This window comes from Panicum virgatum, chromosome 3N (genome assembly GCF_016808335.1).
Source record: "Panicum virgatum strain AP13 chromosome 3N, P.virgatum_v5, whole genome shotgun sequence".
Taxonomy (NCBI): domain Eukaryota; kingdom Viridiplantae; phylum Streptophyta; class Magnoliopsida; order Poales; family Poaceae; genus Panicum; species Panicum virgatum.
Genome location: NC_053147.1, coordinates 66064185 through 66084830, shown reverse-complemented (window position 1 = coordinate 66084830; position 20646 = coordinate 66064185). Strand labels below are relative to the sequence as shown.

Below are 20646 nucleotides of genomic sequence, written 5' to 3'. Positions count from 1 at the left end.
TTCAAGTTTTTTTTTCACAATTTCACATTATGTAGTTTGGTCCATACCAAGTAAAGATATTGCAAATTTAATACTATGTTGTAAAAATAGTTTGTAACAAAAAAGTATTAGTCAACTAGTGTATTCAGACTGAGTAATTGTCTAATGTGTCACTTATTTGTGATTGGAGGGGATATTTAAGCCGGAGTAGTTTTTGTTTAAAAAAGAGAGACAAGGCGATGCAATCTGCTGATATCTTTCTCTTTACTTTTAGGCAAAAGTTGGTATGACACAAATTACTTGGAATATGTTTGCCTTTTGAAGGGCCAGCACCAGGTAGCAAAGCATGGCCTCCGAGAATACCAGGGGCCAGTAGGCGATATGCCGACACCACAATGAGAGCTCAGTGCCCCCTCACCAAAGCTATGAATTCACCATGAAATCTAGAAGCTTCTAATCAAACCATTCACAGCAAGATACCTCTACTTGAACATCCTATCTTAACACATTTCATACATACATACATGATCCTTAATCAAATATAGATCAAGTGTGTGCGTATATCTAAGCGCGTAGCAAAAGCTATGTATCTTAATTTATCAAAACAACCTACAATCGGAATAGAGGGAGTAAGTGTTAAAACGTAAGTGAGCTTGTATGTGAATTCCTTGGTGTGTGCAGTTCAAGAATAGTCACAAAAACTCCTGCCCAGTTGCCGACTTGGCTAGTATCGATCTCTAACGCAACCCTCTCTTACATGCGAACCCAAATACTATTAACTATGGTTAACCAAACCCAAGTTATTGATTTATAGCAAACAAAGAAAAAAAAGGCAAGTTGCATAGCCAACTCATAACCCATATAAAAAACTAAGGGCACCAAATCAACAGCTTCACCTAATGCTGTCGCCGTAGCACTAAGCCGTGCGCCAACCTTGCGGTGCTCCTGCCTCGCTGTTGCTGTCGCGCCCATGGACGCCATGGACAGCAAGAGCAAGGGGAGCAAGAAGCAGGCCAAGAGCCTGCTCGGCAAGTACGAGCTGGGCCGCCTGCTGGGGCGCGGCACGTTCGCCAAGGTCTACCTCGCGCGCCCGGTCGCCGGCGGCGAGCCCGTGGCGGTGAAGGTGCTCGACAAGGCCGAGGTCATGGGCACGGCTGGCATGGCGCCGCGCGTGCTCCGCGAGGTGACCGCCATGCGCCGGCTGCACCACCCCAACGTGCTCCGCCTCCACGAGGTGCTTGCCACGCGCGCCAGGATCTACCTCGTCATGGAGCTCGCGCCGGGCGGGGACCTGCTCTCCAGGCTCGCCGCGCTCCCGCGGCGCCGCCTGCCCGAGCACGCCGCGCGCCGCGTGTTCGTGCAGCTCGTCTCCGCGCTCTCCTACTGCCACGCGCGCGGCGTCGCGCACCGCGACGTCAAGCCGCAGAACGTCCTCCTCGACGGCGACGGTAACCTCAAGGTCTCCGACTTCGGCCTCTCCGCGCTCCCGGACTCGCTCCGCGACGACGGCCGTCTCCACACCGCCTGCGGCACCCCGGCCTACGCGGCGCCCGAGGTGCTCCGCCGCAAGGCCTACGACGGCGCCAAGGCCGACGCGTGGTCCTGCGGCGTCATCCTCTTCGTCCTCCTCGCCGGGCACCTCCCCTTCGACGACTCGAACATCGCAGACATGTGCCGGAAGGCGCACCGCCGGGAGTACGAGTTCCCGGAGTGGGTGTCGCAGCCAGCGCGCCGGCTGGTGAATCGCTTGCTCGACCCGAACCCGGCCACCCGCGTCGCCGTCGAGGCGCTGGTGACGCACCCGTGGTTCAAGCGCTCGCTCAGCGTCGACTCGCAGCTCGGTGGGCTGCTCAACGGCCAGCCGGAGCGCGCGCTAGCGTTCCAGGCGCCGGCGGTGAACGCCTTCGACATCATCTCCATGTCACCGGGGCTCGACCTGTCCGGCTTGTTCGACAAGAGGAACCGAGAGAAGAGGTTCATGACCATGGCGTCGCCGGAGCAGACGCTGGAGCAGCTCGGGCGCGCCGGCGGGAAGCTCGGGTACGTCGTGGTGGGGAAGAAAGGACTCGAGTGCCTGCCGCTAGGGGGCCTGTCAGGCTCAGGGCTGGCCGCGATGACAGTTGAGATGTCCGAAGTGGCACCGCCCCTGATGCTCGTCGAGCTGAGGCTCGAGGTGGCCGACGGCGACGGCAAAACGTTCGGGTGGGAGGAGCTGAGGCGTGAGCTTGGAGATGTAGTTAGGGCTTGGCATAGCTGCCAAGATTTCTGACAAGACCAGACACCAGAGGGCTGCTTGTAAATCACAATAAATTCTTTTTTGTTCTTTTGCAGCCTGGAGGACTGTACTGGAGGTGTGTACCCATAATATGTTAGTGTGGTTAGTTAATATTTGCTGCTTAGAATTATATATGGTGCTGTAGAGATGTTTGTTGTTCTTATGTATGTGGAGATATATGAGCAAAATGGTCTATTTGTAGTGAACATATACATATTTGGAAATTATGGCACACCTTAAATAAAGATGTTGTAATGAAAAATTTGGAATCTCAGCACAAATGATCGGACAAAGGGAAATTAAATTCTAATGTCTACATTTTAGGAAAAATAACTTGTATCGCCAGCTTCGAACAAAAGCATCGATGATGATTTGTTCTAAGAAAAAAAATAGAGTTCACATCTTTGTAAACATTAGACAGCAGAACAAGTAGTTAGTATCCAAATTTTCTCCTGCACTCTGTATTCCAAAAGCGAGGCAATGGGCTAATTATCCTCACATTTTGCAAGCTCATTTAGTTTCACTAGTAGAAATGGGAGCTCCAATGACGTTTTGCGCTTGACATTTCAGAAATTCGTCATTGAATAGACCGCTTCTATGATGAAATTTTAGGATCCATCATAGGTCTTCGGTGACGGCCCTCAGCTCCTGTTCAACTATGAGAAAACAAAACACGCGTCACATATCAGCATTCGTTTCATCATAGGTCATCATCACAGCCCTTATCCGATGCGGAACTGTGACGAAAGTAAGACACGTGTCGCAAAACATCATCTAATAGCGTTACAAAACGGTGCGCCCTCGAAACCCGACTTGTCATAGAACTGGACCGGCTACCATGTGTAGCGACGTGGACCCGGTCCTCGTGCCACGCTTGTTGGTCAACTATGTCAACACGGGCCCACTAGAGAGGTGTGACCTGGGCGTCCACGTGTACGAATGCGAGCCTAGCAGGCTGACGTGGCTGACACATGTAGCTGTAGGTCCCGTTTGACTAATCCAGTATGTGTACCTGGCAGCGACATGCGCTGACTGGGACCCAAGGTCGACGTGTCAGGGTTGTGGGTCAAATTTGTCAACGAGGGGTTCACTAGATAGGTGGGACCCAGCAATCCATGTGTACCACTGCGGGCCTATCAGGCCGACGTGGCTAACTGAAAGTGCATCTAGGCCCCTAATGGATTTTGGTGAGTTGAATGACAATATGATTAAAGGACTAATGATTTTGTTGAAGTTGTCATGAGCAGGGATTCATTTATAAATTAATTATTGTCATTGGCTCATGTGATAAAGAATCAAACAAAAGGCAAATATTGTTGAAAGTCAAGCATAGTGTGAAGGAAAATAGAAACAAGTGTTCATGCTGATCAAAGATGGTTTCTAATTATGGCTTGACATAGTGAAGAGTTATTTGTCTAAAGGATCAAAGATTCATGATTACAACACAAAGACAAAGACATGAAGATAAAGAATGAATAGTGGAATTCACTGTTGATGTGCAAAGCTTAATTCAATGAGGTGAAGGCAAGTGGTGAAGAAACGAACTGAGATGACTAGTCCGAGGGACTAAGCAAACTTTGGTAGAGCGACGGCTTACCATGTGCGATTTGCTAGGGTGAAGTGGCTAGTGTCTGTGGGATATTTAAAGTACCATGTCTAAGCTTTATTAGGAGAAGTAATGCAATACATCAAATATTTTATGGAGTGACTTATGGTTCCAAGAACAGATTTGCAAATGAGATGGGAATGCTAACTCACTAATTCAAGTATGGATTTGCTCAAGAAAAGTAAATGCAATGTTGAAATCCCAAGGTTGACAAAGTCAAAAGTATGGCAAAGCTGAAGTGTTTCAGGGCTCAAGTGAATGAAGAGTGATTCACATTTTATATTGAGTATAGGTATGCTGTACTATCAAGAGGAATGCAACATTGGTTGATTGACACACTCAAAAGTGCTCATAGGTCACCCAAGTGAGGATTCTGAGAGAAAACCCCTGAGAACTAACTTTGTGCTACTTGGATGATCAAGTGTTAGCTTGGTGGACCAAGTGTGGCAACTTAACTTGGGTTTGGATTCCTCTGGCCCTGACCGGTCTGACCGGTCAGGAGGACCGGTCTGACGGGTCCTTGGGTTTACCTTAGTGTTCTGGCCCTGACCAGTCTGACTGGTCTGACCGGTCCTAGGGCATAACGGCTAGTTTCGGCCAAGCCGGTCTGACCGGTCTAATTGGTTTATTCTGACAGTTCAAATGGCTAGTTTCTAGAAGTTGGGTATTTATACCCTTTGGCCCTCTCTTGCGTGGGCTACTGGTTCCCTGGCTATTCTTGTGCTTCTTGAAGTTTTCTCTTGACCAGCAAGCTCTCCCCAACACTCTTTGTGAGTTTTGCTAACTAGATTTGATATCTTTTAGTTAGGTTGAGAGATTGAGCGTGTGTGAGCAAGTGCGCCTTGGGACAGCTCAAATTTGAGCTGCAGAGAGCAATCTTAGCTTAAGCACTTGAGATCGGCGTCGAGAAAGCTTTGTGGCATTTGTTACTTTTGGAGGCTTGCCTCCTAGACGGCTAGGCGTCGCTGGCTAGCTTCCAATGGTGTGTTGAGCAGCGGCAAGTTTGTGCGGACATGATCTTGCCCCCTTGGTGAAAAGAATCAACATAGTGGAAAGGAGAAGTGGTTGAAAAAGACCCAACTCAAGGGACCGAGTTGAAATAGACTTACACCTGACGAGTTCCTCAACAGTGATGTAGGATTCACTTTGGTGAATCTGAAGTTCGGGAAATAAATCCTTGTGTCTCATTTGTGGTTTGCCTCACTACTTTGTTCTCTAGCTTTACTTTGTGCTTCCGCTCGATCTACTTGGCTGTGTTGTTTCTGTGTGTGCAAGGACTAGAAATATACTTGACATCACCTACAGAGGCACTACACCAAGTTACATTTGTACTAGAGCTTGAGGAGGGGAGAACTCTGATTTTGGGCAGGTTCTGCATAGGACCGGTCTGATCGGTCCCTCCAACCGGTCTGACCAGTTGCCTGTTTGTTTCAGTGTCCAAGTTTTAGACCGGTCGGTGTGCTGACTTCTGTTTTAGGTGCTGTAATTTGCAGAATTTTTAGAAACGCCTATTCACCCCCCTCTAGGCGACATCCAAGGTCCTTTCACTAACACGCGTAACTGTAGGTCCCGTTGGGTGGGTCCTGGAGGTCCATGTGTATGTGCTGTGGGGTCCAGCGTGTCATGGTGGAGGCGCAGATAATAAGGCCTCATCCTGTTTCAATGTTAGGCCCAAAATGAAATTGATGTTTTAGGATCCAACTCGATCCGGCGCAGGAAGACAAACACGTGCACGAGTTAAAACACAGGAAAAATTCTGCTGCTGCACGGGTTCAAACACGAGCCAGGGCAGTTTGGCAGTATCTATAAACCACTGCGCTAGTCAATTGTTTTCGCACAACTACACAATTTTATTTTTTATAGTAGCGTACGCCATATCTTTGGTCTTTCGCCAATTCCCGCGTGATGGTTCCTTTTCCCGTGCACCTACGCGCACCTCCTGAACTTCCCGGCGACGAATTCGAATGGCGCCCTTCCACTTCTCCATCAATTCCTCCGCGGCTATAAATACAGATCCTGAGTAGAGCGAAGAAGTGACTAGTGTCCGTGGGGTATTTGAAGTACCATGTATAAGCCTTATTAGGAGAAGCAATGTAATACATCAAATATTTTATGGAGTGACTTTAGGTTCCAAGAATAGATTTGCAAATGAGATGGGAATGCTAAGTCACTAGCTCAAGTATGGATTTGCTCAAGAAAAGTAAATGCAATGCTCAAATCCCAAGGTTGACAAAGTCAAAAGTATGGTAACACTTCAGGGCTCAAGTGAATGAAGAGTGATTCACATTTTATCTTGAGTATAGGTATGTAACACCCTAGGTGTTAATCACCTATAATTAAGATTAATTGCGAGATTAACATGATCGTTAGCGTTAAACCTGTATGAACAAAGCCACTAAATAAATTTTTGCTAGCAATTTAACCTATGTGATGAGAAAATTTCTTTTAAAATGAATTCTAATAAAGGTTTGAGCCGGTTTTGAAATCAAATAATACTAAAATGCATGAACATGGAGAGGACTAAGTTTTAGCTAAAAGTATAGTGTGAATGCCAAATGACTCAATTTTAATATTTGAACAAGTTTCCAAAAGATATCAAATCGACTCATTTCAATTTTATCTCTTGGAGACATTGTGAACCCGAAAATTCCGGGTATGCATCCGGATATTCCGGAATTACCGGGATACTCCGGATATACGTTCGGATACTCCGGACTGGCGTTCATCTTTATCCTCAACCGAGCCGCCTCCTCTTTCTCACTCGGCCCTCTCTCCTCTTCCTTCAATTAAGCAGAGCAGAGCCGAGTAGAGCTGCTCCCGCCGGCGCCCCGGCCGCCTCCGGCCACCATCCTTCGATTCCTCTCGCGAGAGCCTCCCCAACCACATCCCGCACCTTCACCGTACGTCCCCATGCCGCACTCGAGCTCTACCCGGCCGGAATCGGCCCCTCCAGCTCCGGCCGCCATGGAAACTCCGCCTGGAGCTCTGTACGTCGTCGATTCGCTCCCTCCGGCCCTCCTCCACCCAAATCAGCCCCCAAAATGGGTTCGTGGTGAGCTCCTACACCTTCCTCGCCTCCCAGCCCTTTTTCCCCGCCGCGCCACCGGTAACGGTCGCGCCGTGCGCCGCTGGCCACCACGGCGTGCACAGTTGCTTTATCCGGATACTTTGGATTTGTATCCGGAGTCTCCAGAAATTGGTGTCCAGACAATCTGGGTTAAAACCCGGAGTCTCCGGAGGTGTAGGTTTGAAGCTTTTTAATTGTTCAGTTTTGCCGTGTTTAGGCCGAGTATGCAGTTTCATTAATAATGATTAACTTCTTATATGGAAAGTTTTGGGTGCACGTACGCATGTGTTAACGAATTAACGTGTTTAGTTCTTTATAAATAGTTAGTGTCGGATACCATGATTAGGGGCACGATCCGGCAAACCAGGTCTCCTCTGGAATCCAAAACTCGAGAACAACCCTCCTTGAAGTGAACTTCAAACCCCTCATCAAGAAGTTGCGAAATAGAGAGCAAATTAAAGCCAAGATTCGAAACCAAAGCAACCTCTCTTAGGGTGAAGCGATCAGAAACTCTAACAGCACCAACACCACATACCTTTCCCTTACCATTATCCCCAAATATGATGTATTCTTTGTGGCGCGTTGGGGTGAGGCTGGAGAACCATTTGTCATTCCCGGTCATACGGCGCGAACAACCGGAGTCCATGATCCACCTGTTCTCCAAGCCTCCAACCTGCACATCAGTAGTGAGACAAAGGGTGAGCAAATGTCTCAACACTGGGGTTAGCAAAGTGTGAAGCAAACCAGTGTCGAGCCATTTGCTCTACAGAAGGGTTAGTAAAATCAGTAAAAGCGTATCCCCTGTCCTGTCTACCGCGAGGCTGACGACCACCACCGCGAGGAAAGCGTGGTGCATCGTAACCTCCTCCAAAGCCTCGGTTCCGTGGTCCATAGCCGTACTGAGGACGACCAGGAGCACGACCGGCAAAGCGACCACCCGCTGGAGCACGGTAACCTCCACCGTCTCCCTGTCCTCCACCTACATGGCGCGCCCTAGAATCTTGCCTACCACCACGCCGAGGAGGACCATGCACCTGAGCAGAGTACATATCCAAGTTACGTCTCTCTTGGTCACGTCTCATAGCCCGCTTCCTCCTGAAGCAAAACTCCTCCAGGTGACCTTCTCTGTCACAGTACTCATAGTGGTACCTTACCTCTCTCTTGGGAGGTGGAGGCCTCGCCTGCGGACGGAGAGGAGCAGCCCCCTTCTTCTGGCCAACCTGGGCTGTGGCAGCAAGGAGCGTATCGAGGGGATTCCTCAGCTCATTGGGCTTTGGAACCCAAACCTACTTCTGTGGAGGTGCTTTTTGTGGTTCCTTCAGCACACCATCCACGGGGTCAACAAGCGAAGGCTGCGTGCTCGTGCTAGCAGTGTTTAGAGTACTTAAAACTCCAGCGGCCTTGCCGATCTTACCATACAACTTGTCAAAGTCTGACTTCGTGTATGTGTAACTAACCCCAAAATCATCACCACGCTTAAACTGCTTGATCATCATGCCCAACTGCGGCTCACTGCTAGAAACCCAACTCAGAATCGCCCTAAGATATGTGTTCTCATTCTCCAAGTTGGCTTTCTCTACCGCAAGATTGTCCAAATCAGAAATCAGACCAGGGCAAACATGACAATCAATAGGTGGGCTAGACTCCACGACCTTAGTCTTCCCCAAAGACTTAATCAAGGTGTTCTTCTCATCTAGCTCCGACCTAAGCATGGGACAAAGCTTACATGCACCAAGCAACACTGGCCTAGACTTCATCTCCTCTAGCTCGCACACAACAGTAGCAAATTTAGATTGCAAAGGGGCTAGATCAGACTTAAAGATGGGACACTCATCACATTCAAGTACATCACTAACAATGGGAGCGTCCTTGACCAGTTCAAGCTCATGCTTGGCCTTGGCTAGCTCATGAGACACGTCAGCAAGTGAAGTCTTAGCAACATCTAAGTTCGCGATGTTCTCATCATGCTTCGCACGGAGAGCAACAAGATCATTCATGTGAGATATGCAGCTAACGCACTCATCCTCACCAGATTTCTCTCTAGCACAAGCCAGCTCAGCCCTAAGCTTTCTACGCTCTCTAGTTGCTTCCTTAAGCAGCCTCTTCTGGTTGTCAAGAGCGGCGTACAACTCCCTAACCTCAGTATCAAGCTGGTCGATAGTGGAGTTTACCTCTGAATCGCTCTAGGATCCAGGAGAAGAGTCGTCGTGCGTCGGTGTAGCATGTCCACATGGAGACGCATGAGCACCATTGGCCTCACCCGCCATGGTGCAGAAGCCCTTGCGCCGACCGGCCGCCAAGCAAAGGCCGATGAAGCCGGTGGCATCCTTGTCCCACTTCTTCTTCTTCTTGTCGTCATCGTCAGAGGTCAGTGAAGAAGAGCGGTCGGTGTCGGAGCTCTTGTCGAGGTTGCTGAGCTGCGCCAGGAAAGCCTTCTCCCGCTTCTTGGCCTTGTACTGGAAGCGCTTCTTGAGCGACTCCTTGTCGAAGCGTCCTCCCTTATCTCGGTCACGACTGCGGTACTTGTGGCGCCGATGCTCCTTGTTGGAGCCTCCCTTGTCGCGGTCGCGGTGGCGGTAGTAGTCGAAGTTATTGTTCTTGCCACCGCCGGACTTCTTGGGGCAGTCGGCGATGAAGTGGTTCAGATCGCCGCAGTGGTAGCACCCAGGGTTCTTCTTCCTCTACCTGTTGTGGTAGACACGCTGTAACTTGTTGATGAGGAGGCACAAGTCGTCATCGCCCAGCGTCTCTAACTGTTCATCTGTAACAGAAGGCAAAGAGGCAAGAGAAAAGCCAAGAGCAGAGTTAGCGTTAGAGCTCGATCCACCTGGACCAGTCACAAGAGCGATGCTCTTGGAAGGAGGGGCACCATTGAGCTTGGCTCGTGTCTGGTTATCCACCTCCGTGGCCTTAAGCTTGCTGAAAAGCTCATTCATGGTCAGAGTCTCATAGCATGCAGACTCGATGATCGTGTTCACCTTGAGATCCCACACAGAGCGGTCAAGTGCGTAGAGCAACTTGAGAGCCTTCTCATGCTCTGTGTAGTCAAGGGCATTAGCAGATCTGTTCGCACTGATTTTGTTCACAATCGATTGAAACCGACTGAACATGTCGCCAATGCTCTCACCCGGGCCCTGTGTGAAGTTCTCATATTCACGCCGGTGAGTCTCGAACAGTCTAGCCTTAACCTGAGGTGTGCCCTCGTGGTAGTTCTCAAGGCACGTCCAAACCTTGTGGGCTTCCTAAAAACCCTGGATGCGTGAGAACTCCGCTCGAGAAACGCCAGCGAACAAGGCATTGACAGCCTTAGCGTTAGCCTTGTGCTCGGACACGAATCTCATCTGACGGTTGAGGTTCTTTCTTCGAAATGAAGTCTTCTCCGCGATGCCGCCATGTTGATGAAGATCTGGTTCGCGGTTTTGGAGGGTCCGCGAAACCCGGGTAGGTGGCCGGTTTTGAGAAAACCGCCAAAACTCCACGCGCGGGAAGATTCCCGCCTCCACGCCGTGGCCCTAGACGACGTTCCTGCCTCGGCCTTCTGACGGCCCTAGACGCCGCCCGACGCCTGTCACCTCCTCACCCGCAGCGAGGACCTAGACGCCGTCAACGCCCGTTCCTCCGCCAGTCCGAAGACCGACGCCCGTGCCTCCATGACTTAGCGTCTTCAACCGCCATCTGCCTGCTTGATTTTGTGGCACAAACCAAGAAACCCGCCATCCACCGGTGCTTGCGCCCTCGATCCAAGAGTGGATGCCACAGCTACCGCCCGGCCCGAGCTCCGGTCCCGGCTGCCCTTCACCGCCGTCCATCGCACGGTCCATCGGCCACAGCACCTCCACGGCAGCTCACCGTTGACACTAGACGCCCGTGTACCTGCAACCAAAGACCAAGCACACGATCACACCGCACGGTTGACAATTCACTCATCATAGCCAGGAGTGAGTACTACTCATTCCTCACCTTGTAAGCCCTGGTCGCTGACAGCCCCGTCATGTGGCAATGGTAGACGGCGTACGGGAACGGCATCTTGTGGCAGGCCACGCGCCGGCGCCACCGCCGAGCATGTCCATGGCGCTCCGCACGGTGCCCTCTAGGGACGCGGCGCAAGCCTTGCGCTCGCCGGGGAGGGGCGGCGCCTGGCACCTGCGCAGGGTATCCCTCACCTGGGCCGCCTCGGTGGAGCCCGCCGGGATGCTGAAGGTGGCGAGGACGTCCAGGAGGTTCCCAAAGGGGACCTTCTCGGCGACGTCGTTGGGGAGGATGGCGGACTCGACCTCCGCCGGGAAGGAGGCCATCATGGTGCTCCCTGGCCGCAGCCGCGCCTCGTGGAAGAAGAGATCACCTGCTGCTCCTCCCGCCGACACGCTCCGCAGGTTGCAGATCGCGTAGTAGATGATGCACACGTTGTTGGCATTGGGCGATGCGGAGTAGTGCTCTTCAAGCGGCGAGCGATCAATGCCTGCACAGACTCAATCAAATTAACCCATGGCGCTAATGCTCTCGATGCTATTTTTGAATCTTAATTTTTAAGCTAAAATTTGTATAAGATTAGAGCCGCCCCTTTTAGAGCCCGACATTAGATTATCTAGACAAAAAATTAAAATCTTTTACCACCCCTAAATGGTGGGTGCTTGTTTCGGTGAGTTGCTTGTTCTCGGACGGGTTATTTATTAGTTGGGTTGTACTATTTCGATCAATCGACTTAGATACTGACTGATTTGTGATGTACTCCCTCCGTTCCAAATTGTAGGTCGTTTTGGTAAATCTAGATGCATAATTTTTGTCATGCATCTAGACATATTGTTTATCTAGGTGCATAGCAAAATTTATGTACCTAGATTTGCAAAAACGACCTATAATTTGAAACGGAGGAAGTAGAATAGCTATTTAGTCATATGTCGTGACATCAAAGTTGTGGGAAATACGCCTAGTTGTTGTGTGATTTTTGGGACCGTCACGTTTTCCCCCCTAAAAACTAAGTTTTTATTTGTTTCTTCTAATAAAAATTATGGCAAGACGTACGTATTTTCGGAAAAAAATATGATGAATGAATAAATGAATTGTAGTATTGTGAAGTATTTCTTCGTATTATCGGCAAACATGTGTTACACATGATCTTACAATATATGCACGGATAAGTACCTCTCTGGACAAGATCTGCGATGGCATCCGGCATCCGTGAGCCGATCAGGGTGTTTCCCCAAATTGTGCTGCCGGAGTACCGTGAGCGGCAGGGTGGCCTTGCACCGTGGCAGCACCGGCGGCGGCCACCATGATCAGAAGAAGGGCGGATGGATACATGTCTCGATATCGCTATCTATCTATTGGCTATTGAGCTGGTCTGGTGGAGGGAGAGAAGAAAGGAGCCTTGCTCCGATGGGAGATGGTTGCTGTGGCTCCCAACGGTTGGGTATATATATAGCCATGGCTGCTAGCTACTCCGAGGAGGTGATCCCACAAGACCAAGACATGCGCTTATAAATTGTCCCTTCAATCTGTATTATATGGATGGAGCACCTCAATGGTGGAGCCGGTGATCCCACAAGACCGAGACATGCGCTTATAAATTGTTCCTTCAAGATGCATCATTATATGGATGGAGCACACCCCGCTGGTGGAGCAGGTGATAAGCCATGGAAATGTATGCCGAGATATATTCAGCAATGGGATAAATAAACACATCATCTAGGCATTTGCCCCTTGTTCCAACAAATATAGTCCCTTTTAGTTTTGTTCCAAGTTATTTTCTAATTTTGAAAAAGTTTATAAATACTACAATACCAAATAAATACATTATCGAGACATATATAATGATGGATTTAATAAAAAAAATGATGTGTTGAGATGTTGATGTGTTTTTCGATAAACATGATTGAAGTTAGAGGGAAGTTTGACTTAGAACTTAGCTAATAAAAGAACTTATATTTTCAAATGCTCATAAGCTTTCTTACCTCTACTCAACCCAAGATCTCCATATTATCAGTCACTATTAAGATAGATATTTGATTCTAGGCCGGTGGTTGTTTCTTATAATGGTGTTGTAGCTCATGATTGAGTAGTTATAACTATTCCATCTTTGTTGATGAAATAAGTATGTGCAAGAAATGCATGTTCATTATCGGAAAAAAAAACAAAAATGATATAGGTGTGCTTTATGATTTGCTTCTCTAAGAAAAATATTTATCGCATCAAAAGTATAAAAATGTCTCCACACCGAAGATTCCCAACAGAATGATGCTTCAATCCCTGATATTTTATTCTCCGTCCAACAAACGACCGACAACAACATATATAGGATACAAAAAATAGTTGATCCCGCCAGCCGGTTTGATCATTATATTTAGAGTAAAATGCACTGGGGGTCCTTAAACTAGTTGGTCTGTTCTGTTTAGGTCCATGAACTTCGAAAATACATTTATAGGTCCACAATCTATTCAAGTGTGTCATCTAGGTCCAATTCAGCCACGCCATACCCTAGAAGCTGATGTGGCAGGTTGACTGTGCGGTGATGTGGATCCTTACATGTGGGGCCCCTATCCATCACGCCTCCGCCTCCGCCTCCCTCTAGCCGGCGGCGCCCCCTGCTCTCTCGGCGCCTCCTCCCTCTCCGGCGAGCAGGGGCCCGGCACTCCCTCCTTTCGTCTCCTCTCTCTCCCTGCGGCGAGCTGCCCCAGCCCTCCCTTCCTGCCCCGGCCGCGAGCCGTCCCGTCCCCTCCGGCGGCAGGGGCGCGGGGTGGCGGCGAGCGCGCGCGCTGCCAGCGGCGGCGGCTCGCGCGCAGGGCCAGCGGCGGAGGCACGCGCGCCCAGACCCATGGCGGAGACGGCGGCGCGCGCAGCCCCCTCCTCCCTCCTCCCTCGCCGCGCGGAGCCGCCCCCTCCTCCTCCCTCCCTCCCGGCGCTTCCTCCCGGCGGCCATGGGCTTGGGCAGCGGCGGGCGGGCCGGGGCACGGCTGCAGCCGCGGCGGACGCGCGGCGACCTCCTCGACCCCGAGCTCCGGCGGCGTCCCGACCCCCCTCTCTCCGTCCGCTTCTCCCCGCCCCTCTCTCTCTGTCGGAGCTCTCCCGCACGCCGCCGCTCCGCCCCCTGCTCGCACGCCGCTGCTGCTCGCTGCTCGGCCCGCGCGCGCACGCTCGCCGTGGCCTCCTCCGGCCTCCACGGCCACCGCCTCCTCCGGCCTCCCCGGCGAGGATCCGCACGGCCACCACCTTCCTCCTCCCTCGCGCAGCGGAGCAGAGCTCCTAGAAGACCGCGCGCCGCCCCCTTCCTCCTCCGCCGTCCTCGCAGTGCCCGCCTGAGCTCCGCCTGCTCGCGCTCGGCCGCAGCCGAGCCCCGCCGTCAAGCCTGTCATCCGCGGGGCCATGGCGGCCGGCATTCGCCCTCCCCTGCTTCCTCTGTCGCGCAGCGGAGGCGAGGCGAGGCGCCCCCATCACCGGCGCCACTCCTCCCCCTTCGCCCCCTCAGCTCGCGCGCGCGCGCCGGCCGCTCGCAGTGGAGGCGTGGCGAGGACGAGGCGCGGCCGGCGAGCCGCGAGCTCGCGGAGCTGAGGTAGCACGCGCTCGGGCCACGGCGGGCTCGCGGAGCGGCGGCGGCGTGCGCTCGGGCCACCGGCGCACGAGGTCGACAGCCACGCGGTGCTCTCTGCCCCCGCCGGCGGAGGAGGGAGGGAGCAGAGTAGGGGCGGCGGCACGGGAAGGACGCCGGAGGAGGGGATGGGGAGGAAGAGAGAGAGAGGCAGTTCACGTTGGATCTAAGTCCATGTCGGATCCGAGTTGGCCGTCCACATAGACGGTCTAGGGTATGGCGTGGCTGAATTGGACCTAGATGACACACTTAAATAGATCCTGGACCTAAAAATGCATTTTCAAAGTTCATGGACCTGAACAGAACGGCTCAACTAGTTTAAGGACCCACAGTGCATTTTACTCTTATATTTACTACTCTCGGCAATAGTCTTAAATCATGTAATGCACATGATGGATTCATGTATTACACATGATGGATAATGAATTATTTTAAATTTAACCAATCATACATACACAACGGTATACATGCGGGAAATAGCACTTGTAGGGAATTACTACGTGAAAACCTCAAATAGGTAACACGGTATTAGTAACGGTCTTATGTGGCCCGTTACCAAAAATATTACAGGCGGGAAATAGCACTTGTAGGGAATTACTACGTGAAAACCTCAAATAGGTAACACGGTATTAGTAACGGTCTTATGTGGCCCGTTACCAAACATATTAAAAGTAACAGACATCATTAATGCCCGTTACTAATGAGTCTACGTCCATTACCTATAAGTCTTCCAGACCACAGCCCAGCCTTATTAGTAACGGGTGTCAATTAATGCCCGATACATATAATACTCGTCGTAACGGGTCACGAAATGTCCGTTACATATCAATGTTCCCAGACCCGAATTTTTATTTCAATCCCGTTAAATTGCCTCTCGCGTCCGCCCACACCTACCCACTCGCGTTCGCCCACAGCCCTCCCTCCCTCGTGGCGCCGTCCTCCTCCCCGTTCCCCTCCCTCCTCCCGCGCCCTCCCATGGTGGCGGCGCCGGCCTTCTGCCCCGTCCTCCTCCCTCGTCCCGCGCCCTCCCATAGCAGCGGAGGCTGGCCCTCCGCCTAATCCTCCCTCCTCCCACGCCCTCCCATGGCGGCGGCGCCCGGCCCTCCGCCCCCTCCTCCTCCCTCCTCCCGCCCCCTCTCGTAGCGGCGGCGGTGGCGGAGGCCTGCGCGGCGGCCATGGCGGCCGGATCCGTGCGGGGCATGGTGGATCTGCTGCGGCCGGCCCTCCGCCCCCTCATCCTCCCTCCTCCCGTGCCCTCCCATGGTGGCGCTGGTGGCGGAGGCCTGCGCGGCGGCCATGGCGGCCGGATCTGCGCAGGGCATGGCGGATCTGCGGCGGCCGGCCCTCCGCCCCCTCGTCCTCCCTCTTTCCACGACCTCCTATGAGGGCGGCGCCGGCCCTCCTCCCTCCCTCGTCGTGGCGCTCCAAGATCAGGCCGGTGCACTCCTCCCCGAACTCAGGCCGGAGCCGCCTAGGAGCCAGGAGCCTTGCCCCGCCCGTTTCATCCTCCGCCATCACATCAGCCAATCTCGCTGCTCCATCCATCTGATTCATCAGATTCAGCTTCTCTGCTGCAGGTGGCTCTACCGGATCAAGCCATCAGTGACCCACGAGCCCTTCCACCCACGAGCTCCTAAGGTAATGATTCTATAGCAGAATTGGACTCAATGGCATGATTTTCAACATGAGATCCAATTTCAAGAAATTGGAGTGGCATGGATCGAACTGACCCATATATGAAAGGGACATCTTGATCTGTTCTTGGAGCCTTAGAGGGGAGAGAGGAGCTGGAGTCTATTGAGGAGTGGTGCTTGGAGCCTTAGAGGGGAGAGAGGAGCTGGAGTCTATTGAGGAGTGGTGCTGGAGGTAGCAGACGAGCACCATGCCCTCATCCAACAACCTCAGGGAAGGAGGTGGGGATAGCTCCCATGCTAAATTTGGCAGATGGATCTACCTAATGCTCACACCATTCAATTCTATGGTCAGATAAGGTGTTGCTGGAGAGTGGAGAGGAGGGATTGCAGCACTCTCTATTCCACCCAGGTTCAGAACCATATCTGCTCCTTCCTACTGTTGATCTTTCCTCTTTGTATTAAGTTATTGAACATGGTCTTCCTTTTTTTAACAGGTCTTGCAAAAGCACCTTGGGAGGTAGTACTACCATGCTGTTCAAGACATTGTCAGGTACTATGAGCTACTTTCTTCAAACTTTATTAATTATATGTGCTCTAGGCCCAGATTTGGTTGATGAAGGCATGCAACTATTATTCATTTTATACTTGAAAAATAAAATGAACTGTGTTATAAGACATAGATATTCTTTCGCATATATATGCATGATTATTATTCAGTTTAGGAAATGCTCTGTGTTATAAGACATAGATATTCTTTCACATATATGTGCATGGTTACTATTAAGTTTAGGAAGTGCTCTGTTGGTCTAGAATTTCTACTGATATAAACAAATATTCCTTTTTTCATATATGGTGAATGACTATTGTCTATTGTACAAACACAAGTATGGTTGTATTAATAGTTCCCTGCATGTTTGGACATTTGTATTAATAGTATACTCTGCAATTTTACAGCAAAACACAAACTCAAATTATTCTATGCCATTTGCATTCCTGGATAGCCGGGAGAATGGCCATCAAGCAAATATTTGTGGTTGGTATTGTTAAACATGCACTTCTAATATTTTTGAATTCTGAATGCATGATTGCTTGCAGGGAACAAGTCAAGCCAGAAAGGAGCCATCATAGAGGCATTCTGGAAGGGGTAGCCTTCCTGTTTCTTGTCAGAGAGGTAAATGTTCTGAAGTTTAACATTTATCAGACTCAGTATATCAACCGTTTGTCATGAAATTCTCTTATGGGGTAATCAAGTAAACTATCACATGCCAAATGTTCCTTTCATGAGAACACTTCCCAATACTATGCCCCTATTGCTCTGTGTTGCATGCAGCATGTTTAGCTTTATCGCAATGATTGTCAATTATAGTATCGCAATGTTTGGTATATTACTCAAACCTATGATTCTCAGTGATTTAATGCTTGGTACTTTATTTTCTTAGATTTTCAGATCACTTGATGACATGATGAGAAAATTGTTTTTACTGATGCATCTGTTACTGCCTATTTTATTATGCTTGACGGTTACATTAGTTTTAGCTAAATCCACTCATGTTCTCGTGTCTATTTTGAGAATTGCTTTGCTGATAGGCCTCTATATGTGTGAGCAGACCAGTTTCTGGTACAGAGCTAGAAGGCATGAGGGATAGCGATGATCATCTACTTGTTTTGTTGGATTCAATTCATATTTTCTGTAGGACTCTAATAATGTGTATGTAATAATGTGTATGGATGTAACTGTGTATGGATGTAATAAAGGAATACAAGAGATTTTGATTTCTTTTTTTTGTTGTTGTTTAATTCCACATAGGTAACGGGCATTACCATAATGCCCGTTACCTATAACTGTTGTTGGTAACGGGCGTAATGATGCCCGTTACTGATATTTTGTTATCGGTAACGGGCGTAGTTAATGCCCGTTATTGATATTCTATTATAGGTAACGGGCATTGACTTAATGCCCGTTACCAATTACTGTTATTGGTAACGGGCAAATGCCCGTTACCGATGATGGGTCATTAGTAACCCGATAATGGTAATGGGTGCTATGCCCGTTACCAAAAGGCCATCTGTGCCCGTTACTGATTTGCGGTTCTCATGTAGAAGACATTAGTTTATACATTACACTACCGCACATTTAGATCACAAATATCACACCGTGTGTTCATTATTAATATGTTTTGTACCACCGTATTCATTGTTAATATTACACCGAGAACTTGTTAGATTTAATCCAACATCAAAAAATTGATGTCGGGGAGCTCAATATATAAGGTGGGGGCAGTCCTCACCCATCAGGCTCAAGGCCTTTGTTGTTTGGGCTCCGATGGACCTAAGGTATGGTAGGGCGCCAGCTCGTGGGTATAGCGGGCTGAGCCGGATACTCTAACATGTGGTATCAAAGCCGAAGGGCGGGAAATCTGGAATATCTCTGGGGGAGAGTCCCACATCGAAAATTGATGTCGGAGGAGCTCAATATATAAGGTGGGGGCAAGGGCATTCCTCACCCATCATGCTAATGCCCGTACTAATGCCACGCATCAGTACCGGCTGCTGTTGCAGCTGGTACCTTTGGCCAGCGGCGCTCAAAGGTAAGGGGTTTAGTACCAGTTAAAGCATCACCTGGTACCAAAACCCGCGTATAGGCACCGGTTAGTGCCACCAACCGGTACCAAAAGAACAAGGAGGAATAGGCACCGGTTGGTTGGGCACCGGTTGGTGGCACCAACCGGTGCCTAATAAGCGGACAATGGCACCGGGTTTTGCCATGACCCGGTGCCGCCATGTGCCCATCACAAAGGCACCGGTTGGTAACTTCAACCGGTGCCGATGCCTAGTGTTTGGCACCGGTTGTTGAGTACCAACTGGTGCCTTGTGCCCCCACTATAAATACCCCGCCCCCTTCCCCCCTCCAAGCTGCCGTGAACTCACTGTTCATGGCAGCTGAGTGAGGGGAGGGGGCTAATTTTTTTAATTTTTTTAAAAGGTTAGTAATATTGTTTTTAATACTTTAGCAAATTAATTTTGTAGATATAGTTAGCACTTGATTTAGTTTATATACATGATAAATATTTGTAGATGTATTTTGGACCCGATTTAGTTTTATGGTTTTATGTTATTATTATATAAATTATTAGGCATAAGATAACTATTTATTTATATGTAGTTAGAATTTGGATTATATTATTTTTATATTAGGCATGCATAATATATCTATTTATAGTATATAATTTTGATGACACTCCAATTGGTTTTATGGTTTTATGTTAGCCTCTACCTCTACTGGTTATATATTGTAAAATAAAAGAAGGGAGGTTCATACACAGTTTTTAGGAAACAAAGAAAGATACAAAGAAGATGAAAGGAGTCTACGGAAAGTTTCTCAGCCACTCTTCCAATTGATGCTTATGCTTTGTGTTTGGCTCGGTGCAAAAGCAACTCGAGTTCCTTCATGAAAGAGAGACAATCAAAACAATTTTAACTGGATTTATATTTGTGATATCATAGAATAGTAGCAACAGAGGTGCTAGTGCATTTTAGCCAAAATGGCAGGTGCCCCAGTCCTGCCCCGAACCCTAACACCTTTAATTAGTACTCAAATCTAATTTAAACCTATTAATCTAACATAACAATTAAATGATATAATTAGCAACCTTAATTATGACACCTGGATAAACTATATCAGGCATCTATTCCTGCGAACCTGATAACCAATTTTGTCCAGTACTATTATTTTCTATTACCTTTATGAGACCTAGATAAACTATGATATTACAAAGCCACTTTTTCAAACAAGTCGCATATGATTCTCATATTAAAATATACCTGTAGTGTTAGGTTCGTGCTGAGTGCGTGGTGTTACGTACGTGCCTACATCATTGTTGTGATAGCAAAAGAACAGGAATATTAATCGCATTCTTCACACATTATTAGGAGACAGTGTGCTTTATTCTTAAATTTTTGCCTAAGTGGATGGGGTATATATATTGCCAATTTCCTTTGTCAATCAAATTTTGTACTTCAATTTGGATGTAGAAACTACATATACTTGAGAACACCTCAAGGCACAATATAAGAACATGATGTTACATGTGAGAACACCTCAAGACACCCTAAAGGATGCTAGACCAGCTGGTCGAAGCACTCCGGCGATACATCATAGGTCTATTTCCACCTGTGGGTAAAACAATTCCCCTCGTTGGCGCAGCCAGGTTTCGAGGAGGTTTTCTCGACCGGGAAGCTGGTTGCTTAGGACTGTTATACCCTAACCAATCGAGTTTTTGTTCTCCTTCAATTTGAAATTTGTATGGAATAGCCCATACAGAGAAAGTGGCCTATGAGCTAAGCGTTAGATCAGTTGGTCATGTTTTCCATGATGAAAGTTGTCCCCCCAGGTCCAAGCCTCCAACTCATATGCTTTGACAAAAAAAAAAGAAAGAGAAGAGAGAGTATATACTCCCTCCATCCCAAAAAAACAAGTCAATCTAGGATTTAAAATTTGCCCAA

At 49.2% G+C, this 20646-nt stretch overlaps 2 protein-coding genes and 1 long non-coding RNA gene across 3 annotated transcripts; 2 read left to right on the top strand and 1 right to left on the bottom strand.

Annotated features, from left to right (window-relative positions):
- Positions 1 to 851: 851 nt before the first annotated feature.
- Positions 852 to 2516, top strand: LOC120666859 (CBL-interacting protein kinase 4-like). The gene has a single exon (XM_039946842.1). The coding sequence runs from the start codon at positions 950 to 952 to the stop codon at positions 2246 to 2248; it is 1299 nt and encodes a 432-aa protein (XP_039802776.1). The 5' UTR covers positions 852 to 949; the 3' UTR covers positions 2249 to 2516.
- Positions 2517 to 10916: 8400 nt separating this feature from the next.
- Positions 10917 to 12103, bottom strand: LOC120668035 (BURP domain-containing protein 3-like). Its single transcript, XM_039947995.1, has 2 exons — positions 12070 to 12103; positions 10917 to 11386 (listed from the first exon to the last, which is right to left on the bottom strand). The coding sequence occupies exons 1-2, from the start codon at positions 12101 to 12103 to the stop codon at positions 10917 to 10919; spliced, it is 504 nt and encodes a 167-aa protein (XP_039803929.1).
- Positions 12104 to 16316: 4213 nt separating this feature from the next.
- On the top strand, positions 16317 to 16695 carry LOC120664998. The gene is made up of 3 exons (XR_005671075.1): positions 16317 to 16422; positions 16496 to 16552; positions 16638 to 16695. It is a non-coding gene; the product is annotated as an uncharacterized LOC120664998 (long non-coding RNA).
- Positions 16696 to 20646: the final 3951 nt, after the last annotated feature.